The 22,830-nt window shown below is 32.5% G+C and overlaps 2 protein-coding genes across 3 annotated transcripts; one reads left to right on the forward strand and one right to left on the reverse strand.

Annotated features, from left to right (window-relative positions):
- The first annotated feature begins 6,156 nt into the window (after window positions 1–6,156).
- LOC110692255 (AP2-like ethylene-responsive transcription factor AIL5) lies at window positions 6,157–12,273 on the forward strand. Its single transcript, XM_021869251.1, has 9 exons — window positions 6,157–6,974; window positions 7,237–7,603; window positions 7,949–8,031; window positions 9,485–9,493; window positions 10,253–10,341; window positions 10,491–10,564; window positions 10,663–10,713; window positions 11,180–11,256; window positions 11,397–12,273. Exons 1-9 carry the CDS (start codon window positions 6,788–6,790, stop codon window positions 11,987–11,989), a joined length of 1,530 nt encoding a protein of 509 aa, XP_021724943.1. The 5' UTR covers window positions 6,157–6,787; the 3' UTR covers window positions 11,990–12,273.
- Window positions 12,274–13,311: 1,038 nt separating this feature from the next.
- Window positions 13,312–20,116, reverse strand: LOC110692256 (VIN3-like protein 2). Of its 2 annotated transcripts, none has more exons than XM_021869252.1 (4): window positions 19,494–20,116; window positions 17,847–18,522; window positions 14,877–15,175; window positions 13,312–14,663 (listed from the first exon to the last, which is right to left on the reverse strand). In XM_021869252.1, the coding sequence occupies exons 1-4, from the start codon at window positions 19,513–19,515 to the stop codon at window positions 13,561–13,563; spliced, it is 2,100 nt and encodes a 699-aa protein (XP_021724944.1). In that variant the 5' UTR covers window positions 19,516–20,116; the 3' UTR covers window positions 13,312–13,560. The 2 variants fall into 2 exon arrangements, with proteins under 2 accessions (XP_021724944.1, XP_021724945.1); XM_021869253.1 differs by lacking the exon at window positions 19,494–20,116 and adding an exon at window positions 19,294–19,474.
- Between the last annotated feature and the right edge of the window lie 2,714 nt (window positions 20,117–22,830).

A 22,830-nucleotide genomic window follows, 5' to 3' on the forward strand; every position in this document is an offset into this window, starting at 1 on the left:
CGGTTGGTATCTCTGCAAGGGTGTTTCTGAATGTTGATGCTTGATACTTGTTCATGATGTTTGTGTTGCAGCATCAATGATCGCATGGGATTGATGCAAAATATATTTCTTAAAAGGTAACTAATTTAATAGTGAATGAAATAATGCATTACTGTATTAGCAAGATTATAAGTGTACATCATTTTTCATTGGTGAGAATTGGATTATAATATGAAAAACTTGTTTTTAAACAATTTCTTTTAACATACGTTGTATTACTTCGTATGATAGTTTTCCATTGAAATATCAAGAGTCGAGCAAAAACCAATACTCCGTTCACAGAGTAGCATAGTTGAAATGTATTAATCATTCTTGTAACTTAATTATTATTCTAAATCCATTATTATTTCAACATGTCTAGTTTAAGAGAAGATTGTCCTAATTTTGTATAATTTTCCTTCTTTAAAAAGTGATCAATTAACGCTTTCTAATACAGATATCTGAGATATGTATCACAAAGTAGGTAATGATTAATTAATTCGTTACATTAAATTGATAATCTATGTAGTCATGTAGATGATAGACCGTTATATTGAGTCAATAGTATAAGAGAGTTGTAAGACATACCAGATTTTACTCAACTTATTAGGTAGGTTAAGGTTGAATGGTCCAAATAATAATGTGAAAGAAAGAGTTGGGAGGTAATGGCAAATAAAAGAGGTAATATTGTGAAATTGTGATATGAATGAAATTGTGGGCGTCACGTGCAATACAGCATGCCACCGCTGCAATAGACCAGTATATTGGGTGTTATATGCATGGTATCAACCTTCATTATGGTAGCCCAGATGCATTTGTCAATTTGCCCTTAATTCTTCACCTTTTTTTCTTTTCTGCCTTCTCTTTGTTGGACCAGGAGAAGCCAGTTTCAGAAAACTATAGGTCAATCCTCCAATGCGTGTGAGATACTTAAAAGGTATTCTATACGAGGATTAAGGTCTTATTTTATTTACCTTATTCTTTTTATTTGGGAAAATAAATTTGAATCAAATAAGTTCTAATAAAATTTGATTCACAATTAAAATAAGTTCTAATAAATTTAATTTAATTGAGAAAATTTTGAATAAGTTCTGATATGTAAAAAGATCCTAAGATGTAGTCCCTTTTTTTTTTTGAATAACCTAAAATATAGTCCCTAGATACATACAAGCCCTACAAATCGAGGATAAATTCTCACAACTTTAGCCTTTGGGCAAGAAGTCTTACAAATTCGACATGATTTTTAATGCATTAGAGAACGATTTATTCATCTATTTTTACTTATATGAACTTATCTTATCTTATCTTATTTGAATTAGTCTGAATTTACATTAGTTGTATTTTTTTTAGGGTATTTTCATTTTTACCACCTTCAAATAATGACTTTGTCGAATTTACCACCTCCAAAAAAAAAAGATTTACTTTACCACCTCATAAAAAAATAAAACATCAGTTTTACCACCAATCACCTCCAACTAACGGATTCCGTCCATAAATCCGTTAGTGGGGCCTACCTTGCACACGTGTCGCCATATTATTGGGTAAGTTTTAAAAAAAAATTAAAAAAATCCCCATTAATCAACCGGTGTTGCTGCCACCGTCAGGACCCCCACCGCCGACCAGCCACGACCAGCCCCCACCACCTAACCGCTACGACCAGCCCCCACCACCTAACCGCGACCAGCCCCACTACCGCACCGCACAGCCACAACCACCTTTCCACCAATTTTTCTTTATTTTTTTGCTCTGTTTTCTCGAAAGCCACAACAATGGCGTCTCTTCCAATGGAGTTAATCACCTCCATTCTTTTCGATTACCCACTAAATCACTACTTCGCTTCAAATGCGTTTCCAAGGCTTGGCATTCCTTAATCAATCAACAACACCCATTTAATCATACTTCATCTCGCTCATTCTCTCTCCTCTGACCGTCGTCTTCTTATCCTCAACCATGGAAGTCACCTGGAATCGACTCCATTGAAGTGGGGTTCTGAGCTTGATGCTAAAAACGATTGACAAGGTTTGATTTACCCAATTCTTTTTCTGGTTTTGAGGTTTCGATTTGTGGGTATTGTAATGGATTAATTGCTTTGGTTTGTAGAAATGTTGATGATAATCGATTTGTATCCTTGTTGTTGGTGATTTGGCTTCTTAGTTTTTGGCAGCCACCAAATCCCGACCACCCATAAATCCCCTTCTAATTCCGACCACTCTAAAAACCCTAGCCACCACCAAATTTCGCACTCCTAAAACCCTAACCACCACCTAATTCCGACCACCTCCCTAACCCACACACCAAATTCCGGCCCCTCCTTAGTCACACACGAAATTCCGACCAACCGAGGTAGTTGATTTCGTTGCTGGTTGGTTTACACGGAAGATCGGGGAAGATGAAGAAGAAACGTCAAAAAGGTGGGCCCTACTAACGGATTCGTGGACGGAATCCGTTAGTTGGTGGTAAAATCGATTTTTTGGAAATTTTGTTGGTGGTAAAGTAAATCTTTTTTTTTTGGAGGTGGTAAATTCAATTAAGTGGTTATTTGAAGGTGGTAAAAATGAAAATACCCTTTTTTTTATTTTTTTTTATTTTTTTACAAAACAGTAGTTGTAACTTAAATTTATGTAACCCTTATTATCGCTTATCAAAACTTACTTGAACTTATTTAATTTGAATCTATCTTAACTTATTAATTTTTTTTTTTTTTTTTGAAACTAAATTTATTAATTCTTATCTGTACTTATTTTCCTGAAATCAGAGAAAGTAAGATGAATAAAATAGAATCTTAATGAGAAAAGGGCGTCATACCACGGGAAAAGCTAATAGATTTAGGGTATGGATAATGAGAGTTCAGAACAAAAACCCATCTACATGTATTTTTTGACAACCCCCATCTACATGTAGGCTTGCGGCCCAATACTACAGATTAAATCAAACAAAAAGTTTAAGAAGTGTATTAATTAAATGTTCAATGATTATTGGTAGTGCTTCCTAAAAATAACACAAAAATAAGGAAACTATGATTGATTTATTGGTCCCGTAAAAGGGTCTAATAAGATTATCCAATTGCTTATATAGTCGAGAGTCGTCAAACATTTTGGCCGCTAAATCGTATGGATGTAACAGAGTTCATGTGCCCACAATACCCATTCCAGCAGAAAGTTTTGTAATTTCTTTGTCAATCAATTATTTTGTCTTTCAAGCAATTTTTGACCAAAAAGTGTAATTAGTAGGAACTAAGTCATAGAGTATTATATCAAGCACTTGTAAGTTGTTTGTTTAATTTACTTGTTAATCATCATCAATTGAGTCCAATTGAGTAGATTCTTCACTTTTTGACTCCCATCAGTGTAAATTAAAACTATATTGAAATCCAAACTTTTATTAAAAAACAAGGTATTATAGTCGTGGGTTGATTGTAATGGTGTGTAATATCAATATAATATAAACAACTCGTGCATACATCAACAATGTAAATGGATGTGTCAGCTAGGGTTTGATGACTTAACGATTGATCAAAACATTTTAATAGGACCTCAAAATGAAAGTTGGTGATTGGAACAATCATTATGACAAAATTTCGAAATAGCCATACATGTGAACCAAACTCATTCTTGAGACTTTATATTTTGGTAAGCCTATTATGGTTTCAAACAAACTTTTATGACCCCGAGGGATGTCCTTTATATCCACTTCAATTTTGAAAATTTTTAAAATTGGTCCAAAAGTGTGAATTATACTTTTTAATTTTGGACAATTTTACTTTCTGGGCTTGAAAAGGAAATAGGACACAGTGTTTGACCCCATGAGACCTTGGGAGGCCATTTGAGTAGTTGAAACCTTCCAATTTGTCTTTAGACTATCAATATAGCTAGTTACACAAACACCTCTCTTCATTGGAAGGCCGTCAAGGGCCTCTATGTGACTGAATAGTGGCTGTATATGATTCCAAACAACATTATACGACCTGGGGATACATCCTCTACCATCCCTTAAGTTTTCGATACTAGGTCTTGAAATTTCCGAAAGTGGTTCATTTACGTGAATTATATAGTCTTCAACTTTAGCCTTTGGAGAACATTTCGAATCTAAAAAGTCTAGCATTGAGGTGTTTCTCATGATTCCCAAAGGGACAAGTGAGGCCTACTTGGTGTTTGGAATTGCAAATCATCTCATTCATGTCTTGGTCTACCCCACACTATATATCATGTCTTATGATGTCTTAGCTTAATTACCTTGTTGATTGGCCTTGCCTTGTCTTGCCCTACTTTGCCTTAGCCCTAAGGCTAGCCATATATACGACTTTGTACTTTTCATTTATTTAAGGAAAAATAAGTTCATATAAGTATAAGTTTAGTAACATCACATTCAGTATAAGAAAAATAATGGCTAACCAAAATCAATTTGCAACTAAACTAAGTAGTAATAGCTACACTAAGTTCAGGAAAAATTAGTTTAGATTAGTTTAGATAAGTGATGTTTAGATTTTTGGTTAATAGAATGCATCTGTATTAGACATCTTCTAACTAATTCCGAAAGTATAATCAAAGTGAATCCTTTCAATTCAAAGCTTACTCGAACATGCACGAGGAAACATATATGGAGTATATAGGTATATGCAATACAATGTTGTTTTTTACTCCGTATTATTTTTACCTTTAAGATATAAAGGTTAAAAGAAAATAAAAAGATAATAGGATAAACAATGTTGTTGGGATTAATATTTATATGTGGAAATGAAAACTGCAATTCTAGAAAGGTCAGACAAATTAAATACGTAGTAGAGAGGTCATCAAATTGAATACCAAGTCTAGTTCTTGCTATATATAGGGGCGAGTCCTCAATAGATGCATTACTACATGAAAATGTAGCAGCTAAAATTAATATGATAGTTTATGATTATGTGTATAAATTGTGCTAATTATTTACTCTTGTAAGCAGTTGAAAATATAAAAAAACAAATTAGGATATTCAAAGTGTTTACTAATTATTTTATTTGATAAAAAAATTCAGCTCCTGATTTTGAAATGCTAGTCGAAGTTTCAAGCCATTTTCAACTTCTTAAATATTAAACTTATTTGTACACACTTGTTACCTGCTAATAAACACGTCATAATATTGTATAAACGAAATGTTAATAGTCTATTAGAATTCACTTATAATAGAAGTAGTTTGGTAATTGTACAATGGATTAGATTTGCTATATTTTGATGTCATGCTAAAGGCGCATTTGTGATCAAAACAATATTTAATCTTCATTTGAGTATTAATTATCGTTGGCTATTTAATAAAATAGGTTAGGCATGAGTTTTATCATGCCTAATGTAATAATATTATTGTATTGATGCTTAGTTGCTTACCATATACTCCGTATTAATTATTAATTAAATCTAGTTAGTTAAGTGAGAATACACACCCAATTTCTAATATGGTCAATCGTTGAACAAGTGAGATCATGCATGTATGATGTTGTGCAAAGAGCAACATAGGGTTACATTCAAGTATAGTTTTAACATTGTAAGGAGCCACGTAATTGAACTGTTTAGAATATATAGTTGTATACTTGTGTATTCAAACCATGCATGAATGGTCTATATATGAAACTATTAACTAATTTTTAAAAAGCAAATATTATATATTAATATATATTAAGTTTAATTTAATGAATAATGAGTAGATGATGTGCATGTAGTGTACTTAAATAATTCTAAATGATTTCCTTAAAAAATAAATTCTAAATGACTTAGTTATGAAGTACTTTGTTTCACAATACAAGCCTTAATTTGATTGTGACAATTTCCAACGAAATATCTTGAGGATTCTTGACCCTTTATAAGTTTAATTAAACAGAGTGTATTACTCCATAGAATGTTTCTTAATAAAATTGATATTTCAACATAATACTTTGTAATATAGTAACTTAAAAACAATTAATATAATATCATTTAATGAAGTCAAAGTTAGTATGTACTAATAATAGTGGAAAAATAATAGTGCATGCATGTATTGTAACATGGAGGAATTGAAATTATATTGGTATTAGACAATCTAAAATATTGAATTTTTCAAGAACCAAATCCATGTTTAACTTTATTTTCTTTGAAGATTATAACTGAATATGATGACTTGCTTTATTAAGTTAAATACATTTACTTATATCAAATTTTGCTATTGTAAAAGTGAGAGTAGTAAGTTTTAAATGACTACTAATACAAGTAATTAGCCATTAGTTAAACTGATTCATACAACCAGTCAGTCAAATCAGTTCATACAAACAACTAACGGAATAACGCCTAAACTCTTGATACCAAACAGATCTTAACTATTATTAAAAAATTACTCAAACAAAATGGACCCCAAATATATGTTGTATAGTTAGCCTATGAATGATAAACATATATGAGAAGCAAGAATACAATAAACAAGGGCAGAAGAAATAATCTCGAAGCATGAGCTAATTGCATACAATTGCAAAGTCTCAATTTACATTACAAAACCAACTTTCAGTCTTCTTCCCAGTCCACCGCCTCAATATCTGTGTTCTATTTCAACCTCACCCTTTTCCCTCTCTCTCTCTCTCTCCTAACTTTTCAACCTTCATTTTCCAAGAATATATATTCAAACAAATAAATATATAAAACTATTTAATTTTATATTTTCAAACAATTAAAAATCACCTACAAAAGGGCTTATAAAAATTTGCTGTACTACTTTGAAAAAAATTAAGATTTTGGGAAGACAAACACTTTTACATCAACCCAAGAAAAAAAAAATGGATTCTTCTGGCACACCATCCCCAGATCATAGTTGGCTTGCATTTTCTCTCTCCAACCAATATTATCATCCTCCTTCTACTTCATCTCATCACCCTCAATCTCAACAACAACAACATCAACAACAACACCATCTTTCCCTTTTTCAACAACACCCTCATCTTTTTATTCCACCTCCTCAATCTGGTTAGTATATACTCATGTTTCGGAACAACTTTACTCCCTCAGTTCGCCTATTCTCATTTCAGTTCGCCTATTCTCATTTTACGGTGTCATTAAATGGGACAAGTAAAATGAGACTATGAAAAAAAAGTATTGTTTTTTCTAGTGTTACAGTAACACCTTGTAACGTGGTACAACTTTGTTCCGGTATCACGTGGTGTTACTGTAACACTATACTACTGCATCCAATTTTTTAATTTATACTAACTTTTTTTTTGGGTGTTAGTTGGTGATGGTGCAAGTGGTGCTCGTACGAATAATAATAACCACGAGTTATCCTTCCTCGGCGTGGGTGGCGGGTTGTTGCAAGTGGAGTTGTTTCCGACTGCGGAAGCGGTGACAGTTGCTAGTAACGGTGGCGGTGGCGGAGGCGGTTACGAGCCGAAAGATAACTTGTTTGATGGTTCTGAATATCAACAACAACAGCAACAAGTGCAAGAAGTTGATCATAGCCTAGTTAATAATAATAATAATAATATTAACAATAAACAAGTTGCTGTAGTTGCTGCTGCTGCACCTCCTACAAGTTCAAGTAATAGGAAAACTGTTGAAGGGTTTGGCCAAAGAACTTCCATTTACCGTGGTGTAACTCGGTAACTATTACTACTAAAAGTCTAAAATTATGTGTTACAATTTACCTAAGTGGGTAATTTTTTTGGTAGAGGGTGCATTATCTTAAATTTTAATATGTACGACATTTTAATAAGTGTACAAAATTGTTTTATTGGACCAAAACGTTTAAGTGTCTTATGTGAACACCTAGCCATGTCGGCTTAATTCTTGTGCTCTCTCTATTCGAATTTAATTAATACGTAGTACTTGTAATCACGGCATATCATCTCAGTTGATGATGTAGTTTATTTGAACTAGTGACGTGATAACTAAAATTAGATGTAGCTAAATTAGAGTTGGAATAATCTTTATATATTTTGTTATAGGCATAGGTGGACAGGGAGATATGAAGCTCATTTGTGGGATAATAGCTGCAGAAGAGAAGGCCAAAGCAGGAAAGGCCGTCAAGGTAATTTCATTCTTCCCGTATCTTTTCAATAATATATTATCACATTGTCCCAACCTTCATCGTTAAATATTACAGTATATGAAGTACGGTTTTAGTCTAAACTGCTTGTATAGTAACAGTTGAGTCGTTCTCGATTTCGTTTTGTCACCCAAATTTAGTAAGAATATTACAATAAAACCATTCAATTATCAACATTATTATTAGGAAACGCGATGATTTCCTAACCATATGTATGTGACTATAATTTATAAATAATTGTTACAAATCCACTTAAAAAAGTAAGTAACATGAAAGTGGTGAATAAGCCCGAATCTATGTTTCATGTGTCGGAAATTGTGTGCATAAAGCGGGTATTTTCTGCATGTACTTTTTTGACCACGTTGTTTTTAGGCTTATATCCTGTTTGTGTTTTGACCAAACATTTTCCACTTATAGAAGTCCCAATTAGTTATTCAAATTTCTTTAATAGGCCATTAAGAATTTAAGATTCAAGGATACATTCACGAAATACACCCACCACACCCTTGATCATTAAGGAACATTTATAGTGGGAACGAGCGGAGCCAAAGCAAAGCAAGTTATAGCGGTGGGTTGTCTTCATGGTGTAGCTATTTTATGTGAACATGAGAACTTCATCCTTTAACTTACACTGTATAATCGAGTTATATGTAGTATGAGTAATATATACGGGGTAAATCATATGTAAGATAATGAGTAATTACTATTGAATCTTGAACGTGTGTACCAAATAATAGCAATTAAAAGGTGATTTTGAGGCTGGTAATTTGTAGTCTTGCAAAATCGATTCATTGGAATCCAAACCCTATTTTCACTCAAAATAACTTTAGTTCGTTTTTAACCCAACCCCAATTGAATATGAAAATTGGCTTTAATTTGCTCAGATAAACTTAATTGGTTATTTTTTTTCCGTTTCATAATAACCGTAAAAGTTTGGCTGCACAACTTTTACCATTATTATTTGTGATCATATGTTAGTATGTTAGATTGTTAGTAATAAAAGGCATAAAAAGGTTAATATAATGAAAGTACAATTTATGTAAAATCATTCGCTATCCATTGGATGACTTGGTTATAAGTATTTAAACCAATCATATGGAGTATGGACTATATACAAAGTATAGAACACATGCTAAATTTATTTGATTGATACAATAAATAAATCAAAGATTTGTGGAAATAAAAACCTTCATTTTTTTTGCCTTTTTCAGGCTATTCTTTGTGGTACCTCTAATAATTAAATGGCTAGCTATCCTATACATGATCCATTGTGTTAAATGTGAACAAATATCACTAAATATCTTTCAATTATTTATTTAATTCCTGATATTTATTTAATTTCTGTTGGTTGCTTCTCTATTTATGGTGCCGTGGGTTACGTGCCGAATGATTGCTGATATGGGCGAACATGTTTCATCATTTCTTCCTGTTACAGTGTACTTAGGTGAGTTTTTTTTTTCTCTACTTTATATTTGTTCTAATTAATTCTTGCCATTTTTTAGACTAATTTTTAAAATGCATGCATACTAGTTATTAACTTGAATTATATTCAGTAATAATGTTAATAGCAATATTTACTTTTAATTACGTAATCGACTAGATATCATCTTGATATCTACGGAGTAATTCTATTCCTTGCTAATTCGAGTATAAGTTAGCCTAATGCATCCTTATTGAGAATAATGTCGAGTAGAAAATATGACACGTCATGAACTTGACTTACCTTGAAGGAAATTTAAATTACGAAGTACTATAGTGGAAATTAATTTTTTTCCGTCCCTAATCATTTTCCTTTTTTTTCTTCTTCTAATATTCGGGTTTATTGTAAAAACTCTGGATTACAGATTATTACTAGTGTTTCCTTGGCATTTTCGTTCCATATTGTCTCTACATGTTTTAATGTTAACGTAAAGATTTTATGTTTTCTCTTTAGAAGAAAAGAGATCATGTCAAGGCATGTTATGTAAATCTGTATCATCTCAATTATTTAGTTTAGAAATAATTCATCAATCATTTTTCAAGTGTATCTTGTAATTTGTTATTATTATTTTGCATGGATCAGTCAATCTTTACGTGTTCTTCCTGCAAAAGAAGTTGCACAAAATCTTTATGAAATCTCTGTTATTTTAATTGAATATATATGATCTTAACAACTTAATTATGATTTTGCATTATCTGATATTTTATCATCCTATTTTATTAGGTGGATATGATAAAGAAGAGAAAGCTGCAAGAGCATATGATTTAGCTGCCCTTAAATATTGGGGTCCAACTACAACCACAAATTTTCCAGTATGCACATTTTTTTTTAATTATTGTACTATGTTATAACATTAATCTTTTTTTTCATCTTTTTCCACTATATATGACATTATAAATTAGGCGAAATACATAAGAAATTACCTTTTTCTTTTCATACTTGGTAACTTTATACCAATTAGATATCGGACTATGAGAAAGAGCTGGATCAAATGAAGGATATGAGCAGGCAGGAATTTGTGGCTTCACTGAGAAGGTGATAATTTAGCCATTTTAAATTTTTCTGTGTTTTAGGATTAATGAGGAAATTCATATTATATTTGTCATTTTTACCAATTGTGATTTTATTTACAGGAAAAGTAGTGGATTTTCAAGAGGAGCATCAATGTACAGAGGAGTCACAAGGTATGACTATTTTTTAGCATCTTTTGTTTGTCTCTGCATTAGGCTATTAGCCAATCATTCTTCCATCTTCGTTCGTTTCTAAATAATATGCTACATTTTGTTAAAATTTGGTTCTACTTATTAGAGCTATAATAACCTTTATGTTTTTAAAAGTATAATTTTATATATACATAATAAGATATTGTTGAGGGTGTCATCAAATGCGTAACATGGGAAAGTTCAAATTTTTCTCAATCTAGAATTTAAACTCTGTTTTTGGACGGTCTACTAGAAAGTGTGACATCAATTAGGAAAAAACGTAGTATTATAAATATGGTTACGCATTAGAGCGTGTACACATACACGAATATATAATTGGATTATTTGGATACGTATGACAAGACGGTTAAATTAACTAATGTAACAATTTGTTGTGTGTATTTATTTGTACGTATTTTCTCCCGTGTAACATGCGTGTATGTACTAGGCATCATCAGCATGGAAGATGGCAAGCAAGGATCGGAAGGGTAGCCGGAAACAAGGACTTGTACCTTGGAACCTTCAGTAAGCTCGCGAAACTAATTAATTTGCGAATATTTTTGTACATACATGATACGCCCTCTAATTAATTTACGATTTTTTTTTTGTATATACATGATACGGAGTACACGTTTTTACGTGATTGTGTTATTTGTCATTGCTAGGTACTCAAGAAGAGGCTGCTGAAGCCTATGACATAGCAGCCATAAAATTCCGGGGCCTAAATGCGGTGACAAATTTCGACATAAGCCGTTACGACGTGAAGAGCATAATTTCGAGCAACCTTCCTGTGGGCGGTTTGTCGAATAAATCAAAATCGTTACCTGATCACGAAGAAATCAAAACCCTCAAAGCCATCAAGCCAGAGTTGCCACTTATACCGGCCCTCCCTCATCACCAATCGTCAACCACCTACAACCACAACTTTATAGGGATGCCCTTAAAGCTGGACTCATCGTCGCAAAATTACAACAATTGGCCCGCCCTCGGGCAAGTAGAGAACAATGAGGCTGCATTAGGGTATACAAACTATGGGTATGTTCAGCAACAACCCAATGGCAACGACAGTGTTAGCCCCGCGACTAATGGGTATGACGGGTACGAAGGTTTAAGTAATAGCAACAATGACAACAATAATGGTCATATTAGCAATAATAATAATAATAGTTGGAACATTGTTGCACCAAATATGCATACAATGCAAAACCCCAAACAAAATGTATCAGTGATGCAGACACCAATTTTTGGCATAGAATGAATGATTTAGGAGAGAGAATAAGAAAAGATGTTATGTGAGGGAATCAGTGCAAAAAAATGCAGGTGAATTTGGATTAAATTATGGGTTTGAAAGTTTGAATATGAATATTTTGGTAAGACTGACAAAATTGCTTTTGACAGGAAGCTGACATTTTAGTGTTTTTTGTCTGTTATTTTACAATAGGACATAAACATTTTCACTACTTTAGTGTTTTATCGTCTTTCTCCTGTGCTTGTTCGTGGATTTTCATTCTAGGAGATTGTTGTTTTATATAAATATATATGGATAAGAATTATATTATGATATGGGTACATATCTTGTTTTATGTATATAAAGTAGATAATATGTTGTGAGCAGGTATTTGACTTTGAAATAATATGTTGTTTTCACCATGAAATGTAACTTGTATTATATAGAGTATTTAGTTTGGTATCACTTCAGATTATATACAATTATACATCATACAGAGTATCTATTGATACATCGATGTTGAGGGTACGGTATAGTCTTTAACTTATCTGAATTTATATGAAATTATACATCTAAGCTACGAGTGTATTTGAATCTATCTCATTTAGACTTTTTTTGTGACCTCTTAACATAGAAGTATTAAGTCTGTTTAAATGATAATTGAGATAAGGTATTAAGGTTAATATACATTCATGTACATTGCAGAGGAATAAAAAGTTCGGTCATGAAATATTTCAAAGAGCCCTCACAATTAAGCCGTTTTCCAATGACTTTGAAAGGAAGAACTTATCGAACACATTATATGCCCAAGATTGTGTAGCTTTCATGACTTTACTACAGACTAGTGCTTACTTTTCAACTTGATAATCACTTGATTTACTACTTACCAACTGGTGCAAACGAACTTTTTAGTTTTTACGCCTCATGAAAATGAAAATATTGATAATTATTGCAAGCACAAAGGAGCGCTGAGGATAATCCCCTCGGTGAAGCGTGCAGTGCGAGAATTCAACTCATGCCTTCATGATCTATCTCACGCGTATGACATGACACACACCGGCGTGTAAAAAGATAAGAACCCCGACATCGTGCATGCAGTGGAGGTGGGACTATAAACGGACCAACACTACTACACTAGCGCGCCTGGGTGCTCAATACATGCATTGCAGCTCTCAGGTTCTCTATTGGAGAGATAACGGGGATTTGAAGAGAAAGAAATAGGAAGCAAGGTACGTAAAAGCCTCTGAAAATCAAGAATATTAAGAGTTCTGGGTCGGTTGACTTTTGTAAGTACAGAACTATACAGAATCATCACAAACTGTACAATTTTCTATAAAGGGAAATTCACATAATGGAATCAGAAATGATGATAATTTTATAAATGAGACAAATGTTGTTAAATAATTTATCAATGGAAGAATGGCTGTTAATAATAACAATAATAATGAAGGTACAGGGGATGCAGCATGCTAGCATGCTCCCTAGAGGTCCAAAAGAATTAGTATGACCTGAGACTTTCCATTTGGGCTCAAGGTCAAAAATAATGGGTAACCCTAAAATTAGGACCCTTCATCCCGAGTTACCTATTTGCACGGTGCAGATCAATGCCAAAGCTTCAAGCAGAATCCCGGGGGAACAACAGGCAACTTCTTGCTCGAGATGATTTCCTCAAACGTATCTTGAAGCTGCTCTGCGAGGGAGGCAGGGTCATCATTGAGGGTATCGACAAAAGCCTTAACAATTCTAATTTCCTGTGAAGTAGCCCTAATGCTGTACCATGTTAAAAATTTCTGCCTGAAGCTTTTGTCAATATGGCCCTCACATTCGAGCCAACATATCATTTTAATGTAGTACTCTAAATTACTCTCAGAAGAGTCGTCTCCAACACATTCCTCCTTTTCTCGCTCCACCTTCCTTTTCTTGGATGAACGTCTTTCATTTGCCTCTTCCTTATTCAGCCTACCATCTTGATCCTTGTTATGGGATTTCAGGGGGCACTTTTTCCCACTGCCTTCTTTCGAGCTTTCTTGCCTACAAGGAGTTATCGGCAAGCTAGTTTCTGGCCTCACACAAGGTGTATTGGTCTTCTCAGGACCATTTGATCCAATGTCAATGCTCATGGCTTCACCCACTTGACCATCAGGTGAGTGTTTAATATCAACTTTCACGCCATCATATTGATCAGAAGAGTCAAATTTCCCCGTTGCATTATCCTCATCTGATGCAGAACAACGATTTTGATCATTACTGCAATTAAAATAGTTCTCGGTTTTGTTCTCGTTCAAATTACTGCAGGGTGCAATATTGTTTGTTTCATCTTCCACGGAAGACGGATTAGAAAGAGTGCTGCAGTTGGTTGCTGGGCTCTGAATTCTTTCCATTGTTGAACACTTGGCAACCTCATTGGTAGAAATACTAGTAGTTAGTCGTACTTCTGATGAGCTTAACTCTCTGGTGTTATCAAAGCAGATAGCCCTAAAAACATATTCTGTCGCTGGGGAAAGACCTGAGACTATGAACCTTGTTTGTGGAGGAAACAATGTACAAGTCGGCTGTTCTGGTCCTTTCCTGTCATTAGCCTTCCGATGCCACAATGTGTAACCCACATTCTTCTCAGATAAACTATCAGGACCCAAGATCACAGTGACAGATGTCGCATTAACAGCTTCAACTCTGATCATACAAGAAGCTATTTTTCTTGAAACTGCCAATAGAAGAAAGACGTCATTGCCTATTATGAAATCTATTATTTAGTCATCAGAATTCAACCGCAGATAAGCTTAGGAATTCACATCACCACTCATCAAAACCATAACAGAGTAACATATTGGAATATTCTTCCAAAAACAAAAAACAAAAAATAAATAAATAAATAAAATAAAAATAAAAATAAAAATTATATATCATATTGGATTACCTAGGTGCAATGGTGTTTGATGATACATTGAATCAAACAGCTCCACAGCAGAAGCACAGAGTCTCTGAACTTCTTGACCTGATGATAGTCGGTTAACAATGCCTCTACCCATCTTAACAGGAACACCAGTTAAGGCACCTACTTCTGCTTCAAGTAGTTTTATGGCATCATCAATGATATCAGAAGACTTAAAGTATTTCTTTGTTCCAGCCAGCAACTTCTGGCTCAGGGAGATACGATAACATAATATGTCAACTCGTCTAGTGTCCTTTGCAATTACTAATTGTTTTCTCCAACAGCTGATATAACAATAACAATTAGACAACTCAACTTTTACAGACTATTGTTCAGTTGTTGAGAAAATAGCAATGACAAGCAAATAACAATAAAAATTGAAACCAATACATTCTAAATGAAAATTTATTGCTGTCAAAAAGTCAATGACATAAAAGTCCTTCAGGATGATTATGACAAAATTGATCCCTTTTCAGCGGTTAAGCAATCATTTAAATGTGATCAACTATCAGCCCAAAAAAGGCTACCATGCAGCAACAATAAAGCCGATTTCTTACCATGTTAAGGCAAAATTGCAAGGAATACTATTCACCTGATAACAAATGGTGAACACATAGAAGTTTACAACATTTATCCCATAACTAAATGCCAATCTATTGCAAATTTGCAAAAATTATCAAGAATATATCGGACGAATGCATGGTGCTTTTAGTTTTTAGTCCAATCATGAGATCCTAAGATCTTAATTTCCAAATTAAAACACGAGGCAGCCATACAAAAAATTACAGTCCACAAGAACTCACAGGAGAATCAAAAAGATCTGAATTCATCAGAACTACAGGCATACAAGCAAGACTTGTCACTTCATGAGATCACCTAGCAAAATGATGGATAGAGAATTCATCCTAGAGAAGCCAGCAAAGATGCATCCAACCTTATCAAATTTGAGTTAACCACTAATAGTAGCAAGGCAACCTACTACAGCAAAGTTCAATATCTGTAGCAGCCTAGAAGGAGTGCATCATTTCGGCACAAGAGTCACATATGTTGCTCAATCTTTTATCTGTTGTTAATATATTAGTATGTCTTCTTATAAAAAGTAAGAAAAATAAATATATGAAAATGGAGCTTAAAACTAAAACTCAAGCCATAAATTGAATAGTTATTGCCAACAACACAGCTTGCTGTTTACTTAACTCCTCGACAATTCACCAAACATCTCAATTTAACCTTACCTTTGTGGGTGGTGCTACAGAACTAACAGGAGTGAAAGCTAATTCCTTCCACAACATCCTCTAGAAAACTCATGGATTAATTGCTCAACTGGATTAAGTGGTGCCTTCAAAGCATAACTTTCTTGTTCCTTATTATTTCACCAGCTTTTATTTTTAATGAATAATGCAAAAACAAATTTACTATAGCCATCAAACACCACCTCGCCACAAGTCATAACCTACATTCTTTCAATGAACCTCCACGACTCCACCAACAGGTAGTATTTACTTTTTCGCCTAGCCTGTGTCTTTCCAGCAGCCTACTTTGACTTCCTTCTAAAGCATTCTTTCTCCTGGTTGCTCATGTTCACAAATACCCCTTTATCGTCCAAATAAAGGCATAAATTAGCAGAAGTGAATTGACATCTATAGCATCAGGGAAATAACAAAAAAGTCCATTGAGTCAGCATTTAAAACTAAAGATCAAGTATCATCCATGAAAAATTCCAAATACCATGATATATATAGTGGTCAAACAATGAATATTGGGTAAGTAATCTAATAAGAAGGTAAAGTTGGCCCAATTCCTTTATACACCGTAAGCGGGGTAGACCAGATGGAACATAGTTATTATTTGGAATTACATGATATACAAAAGTGGTGGAAGTCAGAAACAAATAAAGTTGAGGACAGCATATTAGATCTATCTCAACCTACCATGCTCAAATCATCCACCACAAAATACTCTGTGACCTTCCATGATCAACAGCCCAGAGATGGCCATAACCTGAGAGCACTAAGCCTAACTATGAAAAGCTTCACGGCCTTACCCAATGTAACCTCTCAACACCCCGGCACTCTTGTAGATCTAACGCAATCTATTTTCAGTACTTTGAGTAGCAGTGGCAACAACATGACATCTTGGAAAGGTAATGCAAGAATCATTTAATATACTACAGAAAATACAAACAAACAAATTTGATTGACAACTGCATTAGTTTCACACTTTCCCTTCTTTTGTTTAACAAATTTGATTAACAACTGCATTAGTTTCATTCGATTGCACTTTTGTTTTAAGTGAGGTTCAAAAAAATGGTCCCTTTATAATCAAGCAAAACCATGTTTTGGTGTTTTGGACAGGCAGGATACTGTGTGGGAAGATGGACCATCAGCTTTCTCAGACCCAATAGAACCTATTCAATTAAGGCTTTCAAAACCCTTCAAGTAAATGCTGAAACGGGAAAATTGAATCTTTCAAGTCCAACTGATCACAGTAAGATGTGATTTGGCAATTACGAAAATGAAGCATGTCCACGGTTAAGGGGCAAGGCTAAGACCAATTAATACATCTGAACAACAATTCCGATACCCCCCACCCCCCACCCTCTCCTTTTAAGTTAGAAGGGCTGAGTGTAACAGTATTGTATGGTATGGGCAAAAATTTTGCAGAAGTCTCATAATTCCTTCAGCAAGGTCAACTGAATAATAATTTATATCAAATGTCTGAAAGCAGGACTTCTCCATCAGACAGTAAAAGCATGCCTCGGCCTGGCTATCAAATTCATCATATACGATAGCAAATCACTTAAATGTATAATTAATTTTCCTAAAGAGGAGCAGATAACAATGAAAGCAAGCCTGGGTATATAGTAGATTTTACAGTCTCAACTATACTACAATGTATGAAGATGAGAACCTTTATAAAGAAATGGTGAAGACAAAACAGATAGTAAGCATTTACCTCATCAAATCATTCATCTTCCCACAAGAAATGCAGTAAAAACTCCCATCTAATTGAGAAACAAGCCCATTTCTTGCAATGCCGGACCTGTCATGTTTGATAGCGCATTCTAGATGACATGACATGTTACATGAATCTCCTGGAAAAGGAGGCTCTGAGCTACACGTCAGCCATAAGCTAGGATCCTTGTTATCATCATATTTGTGACAGATACAGCACGTGCACCTTTTGCAAAATTTGTCCTCCTTGCTCAGTCTAGCCTTGCAAGCAGAATTTTTGCAGTACTTAGCAGTACCTAAATCACTGTCACTGTTGCATGTTGAGATATTGGTAGAAGAGACAAGAAGATGAGAAGGATTATCAGGCTTCCTTGGCTTCTTTAAACCCTTATTGACGATTGGAGGTGAAGACTGTTGTCCATGAACACCACTGTCGTGAATTACTAAATTCTTTTCAGAAACTACTTTTAGGAGGTGCTCTACGATTTTCAACTTAGTCAAACCAGTATACTTTCTCTCCTTCCCCATCTCAGAGCACAATATTTGTAAAATGTCTTGACGACTCCAAGATTGCAGCATTTCAGCAGCACCATTCGACCACTTTGCTAATTCATACACTATTTCTCTTCTCTCCTCCATACTCAACTTACTGCATTTCACTGGATCAAGCACAGCCCCTAAATCAAAGACATGTCAAACAAGGCAGAATAATCATAATTTAGGATTAGCATATTAAGCAAATAACATACAGCAAAAGTAATGTCACACTTGAAGCAGCAATAACAAAGAACCTTTACATATTGACAAATAACTTTCCAATCAAAGACTAGTCATCTATATATAGGAAGATTGACCATTCATAGTGACAATTAACCAACTACAATTAGAATAGTCATGAGGACTTTCTGTTGATTAATCCATGAAATTCCTTAAACCCTTATTGGAGTCAGTTAAAACTAGACTAGTAACACAACATCGAATTAACATCAGACGACGCCATAGCTGTACCAGCTGCAAATTAGTACAACCTAAGAAAAAGCAAAAGAACATCCAAACAAGATGGCATGACAATATAGTACAGAAAAGGTCAATCAATCTAGCAACCAGGCCTAACCTCGTTGACCTCAAGATACCAATGGTTAGGCAGTTACATAACCATGTAACAACTTGCAGACTAATTTTAAGTAGGGCCATGAACATCCTGGATGCCAGAATGATTCACCATCTTTATCAACATACAAACATAACCCAAAAGGCAATTAAAATGCAGCTTACAGCAACATCATGTATGATAGAAAAAAAAAAAAAAAAAAAAAAATTTTTTTTTTTTGCTTTATTCTTTTGTGGGGTTTTTTATTTGGGGAAAAGGGTTGAAAAAAATTTCAGTAAAAACAGTCATATTAATAAAAACAAAGAATTACCCAACAAAATAAACCCAGAAAACTCACCAGCTAGATTCACCAGGAAACTATAAACCAAAACTACATAGATCAATTAAAAATCGTATAAAAACATTACTCTAAAACCCCATCATCAAATTAATCACCACGATTAAAAGAACACAGCATTATAATCTAAAAACAAAGGTAAAAAAAAATACAAAAGTTGAATAAAATTTATTGAAAGTAGAAAGAATTAGAAAACTTACCATCAAAAGCTGAAGAATCCATAATAACAAAGCTTACAATCAACAGCTAGGTAGCAGGTCACCTCACCAAACCAACATTTATTAATTTCCTTTTCTGAACAGGGATCTAATCATATTATATAAATAAAAATTAATAAAAATGTTAATAACAATAGATAATGACATAAAAATCAAATCTTTACACAACCCACCCACAACCAAAAAAAAAAAAATTAGAAATAAATTAATCCCAGAAAAATTTGAGAAAGAAAGGTCATAAAAATGGATTCTCCATGGATTGAATAATCATAATAATAAAAATTATACGAATAAATTGATAAATTAATCTTGGGGTTTTTTTTGTTTTTTTTTTAATAAATAAATAAAAATAAAAATAGAGAAATTATGGAATTGTATAGAGAAAGTATTAAGAAACAATTCTCGTGAAGAAGGAGAGAGAGAGAGAGAATGGGGTGCGAAGAGGAATAAGAGTTGCCTCCAAATAAAAGCGGCTGCATGTCATCTTCTTTTTTTTGTTTATGTTTTTTGGGTTTTTTTTTTTTTCTGGTCACTTCCTTCGTTTGCAATAAATTCATCCGTTAATACAAAATTACAAAAGTTTAATATTTATTTTTTTTTACTATAATTTATAATGAATTTATTAAATATAAATAAATTGTAAATATGATATTTTTTCCGTTATATAAAATCTTTAATGTGAAATGATAAATTTTTAATAATTTAAATTTTAAATCATTCTTCATTGTTTTACCATATCTTTTATTTCGATAGAATCACCAACCTCGTCCACAACCAACCTACTACATCAATGAATAAATTGAACCGTGAAATGTTAGCCAAACTGAAATTGATATAATTTAAATTTTTACATTTATATAAAATAAATCAAGATATTAACCAATAAATAAAAAATTGTTGCGATATAAAATCAAATTTATGCATTGGAATTTTTTCATCATCTCCAAAAATAACCAAAGCCATTCATATATTAGGTATACAACATCTAATCGTATGCCATTACACAAACAAATAATCGTTAAGTATCCTAAATAGATACAATGTGACTCATAATTACAAATATAAATTTAAACATAAGATTTTAAAAATTACTCGAAAATTGATAAAACTAACACAAAATTCGCTTGATGGGTTTTGTATTGCTACGAAATTTTATTTGTGTCGTATGATGTGTTAAATCTGCATGTAAAAAAACATTTAGTAAATAAAACATAAACATATAATCGTGGAGTATCCGAAATTAATACAATGTAAGTAATAATTAAAAATACTAATTTAAACATAGGATTTTAAAAATTAAGCTAAAAATTACCCGCCCATTGATGACCAAAAATTAACACAAAATTCGCTTGATGGGGTTTTTTATTAATACGAAATTTTGTTTGTGTCGTATGATGTGTCAATTTATAATGGTAGGTATCACAAATTTTAATTTAATTATAATTAAGGAACAATTTGTATTTCTTATCATAAATACTATCAAAATTTATCTTATAATGATAGGTATCAAACTTTATTATAAGACTTTATCATTTAAATATTTCTTAGTATATTTTTTTGGATTTTTTATCCTCGTAGTATTGAATTAATAAATTTATCTTTTCCTATATTTTTACTTTTTTTTCATTAAAATAATTTAATTCGTGGATTATAATCTACATGACATTAAAATTTTAGATATATCATATCTAATTCGTTACTTTTATCTAGGTGGCGACATAATTTTTTAATTCAAAATAAAATACAAATCTTTTTTCTTATTGGTCGAAATAAGTATAATTCTTACGTGACACTATGCCTACTTTCTTTATATATATATATATATATATATATATATATATATATATATATATATATATATATATATATATATATATATATATATATATATATATATATTAGGTATTAGATTAGATTACCAATAAGCAAAAATTATAAAAAGTTATATTTTGAAAATATATATCGTGACAAATCTAACATGACTCCACATGACTATATTTTTCATTACGTATAAATCACAAACCCTGGTCAAAGGAAAGTGTGTGAATAGTGCTAAAGTCAAAACGTGTCGCCTAATAAAAACGGATCTAGTATTAATTTATTTTTTTTCAACATTGTTTATCTACTAATTTCTTCTGTTGTTTGTACTTTTTTTTAAATAGAAATTTGAATAGTTCATTTCAATGAAACTTAAGTGATAGTCTTGTCCTTTCAAAAAAAAAATGAGATAGTAGAATACAAATTATACTCCGTGTTGGAATAGATTGTTGTATATACCGGGTGCACCGTACACCCATGAGTATTTTGTTCTCATTTTATGATTGTTTTTTTATTTAATCATCAAATGAAAAGCAAAATCTAACCTTGGGTTAGTTGGGTGTATGGTGCACCCGGGTGTATATAACAAATTCCACCATACTAGATTACTAGGATTCTTATCTATTTTATACTTTTTTTTTTCAAGTATATGCATAAATATTTTATTTAACAAGGTACTCTCCTTGTTTTTCAATAAGTATTAACTTAAATATTTTATTCATATAAGGCGTTCTCCATGCTCTAAAATAGCTTATACAGATAAATGTGACACGATTGTAAAAATTATTGTAGAATTGGTGGTGTAAAGCTTTATATTAATACATGTTTAATAATTGTTTACATGATTATATTTATTTTTAATACAGTTTAGAGGGGAAAAAAACAAGTTAATTAAGATGTTATTCTAGAACGGATGTGTGAAAAACTTTTGAGAGGTTGTATTGCAAATCATGGATGCTTTGCTTATCTCAAGGGAAAGTACGCCCCAACATATCAACTTGAGGTTTCTAAAGAGTATTGGGGTTGTATAATTTGAACTTATACTACTTTGCCTGAATCTATTTGTAATTGTACTAAATTTATCCGAATTTAATTATTTAAATTCCCTGTAAAAAAAATTATAAAAAGACTTTTCTTTTTGAACTTATAAACTTACATTATTTGAACTAGTTTTATCTTAACTTATTTTTTATACAATAAGTTAAATTAAAACACAAGACCCTTAATTACTTTAGGTCAAAGGTAGTAAAACATAAATTTGATAGAGGTCATAGTATCATGCAGATATCATGAATATTTTGCTTATCTCAAGGAAAAGCATTATAAAACATAAATATAAATATAATGTCTTTTATTTATTTATTTATATCATAATAATCATATAAAAATAAATTTATAATGTCTACCTAAATAAATAAATAAATACAAGACATTATAAAGTTATAAAAATAAAAGTGTGCATGCGGTAATGAAATTTGTACATGAGATATGCAATATAATG

Source organism: Chenopodium quinoa, unplaced genomic scaffold, assembly GCF_001683475.1.
Source record: "Chenopodium quinoa cultivar QQ74 unplaced genomic scaffold, ASM168347v1, whole genome shotgun sequence".
NCBI classification, from domain to species: domain Eukaryota; kingdom Viridiplantae; phylum Streptophyta; class Magnoliopsida; order Caryophyllales; family Amaranthaceae; genus Chenopodium; species Chenopodium quinoa.

What these genes read in the sequence shown, in the direction of transcription:
- LOC110692255 (XM_021869251.1), top strand. Translation starts at nt 6,788, where the DNA reads ATGGATTCTTCTGGCACACCATCCCCAGATCATAGTTGGCTTGCATTT. An exon ending in TATTCCACCTCCTCAATCTG is followed by an intron (nt 6,975 to 7,236) that starts GTTAGTATATAC and finishes TTTGGGTGTTAG; the next exon opens with TTGGTGATGGTGCAAGTGGT. An exon ending in ATGTACAGAGGAGTCACAAG is followed by an intron (nt 10,714 to 11,179) that starts GTATGACTATTT and finishes TGTATGTACTAG; the next exon opens with GCATCATCAGCATGGAAGAT.
- LOC110692256 (XM_021869252.1), bottom strand. Translation starts at nt 19,515, where the DNA reads ATGGATTCTTCAGCTTTTGATG. An exon ending in GGATTCTTCAGCTTTTGATG is followed by an intron (nt 18,523 to 19,493) that starts GTAAGTTTTCTA and finishes TCTTTGATTTAG; the next exon opens with GGGCTGTGCTTGATCCAGTG. An exon ending in TCAAACACCATTGCACCTAG is followed by an intron (nt 14,664 to 14,876) that starts GTAATCCAATAT and finishes TTCTATTGGCAG; the next exon opens with TTTCAAGAAAAATAGCTTCT.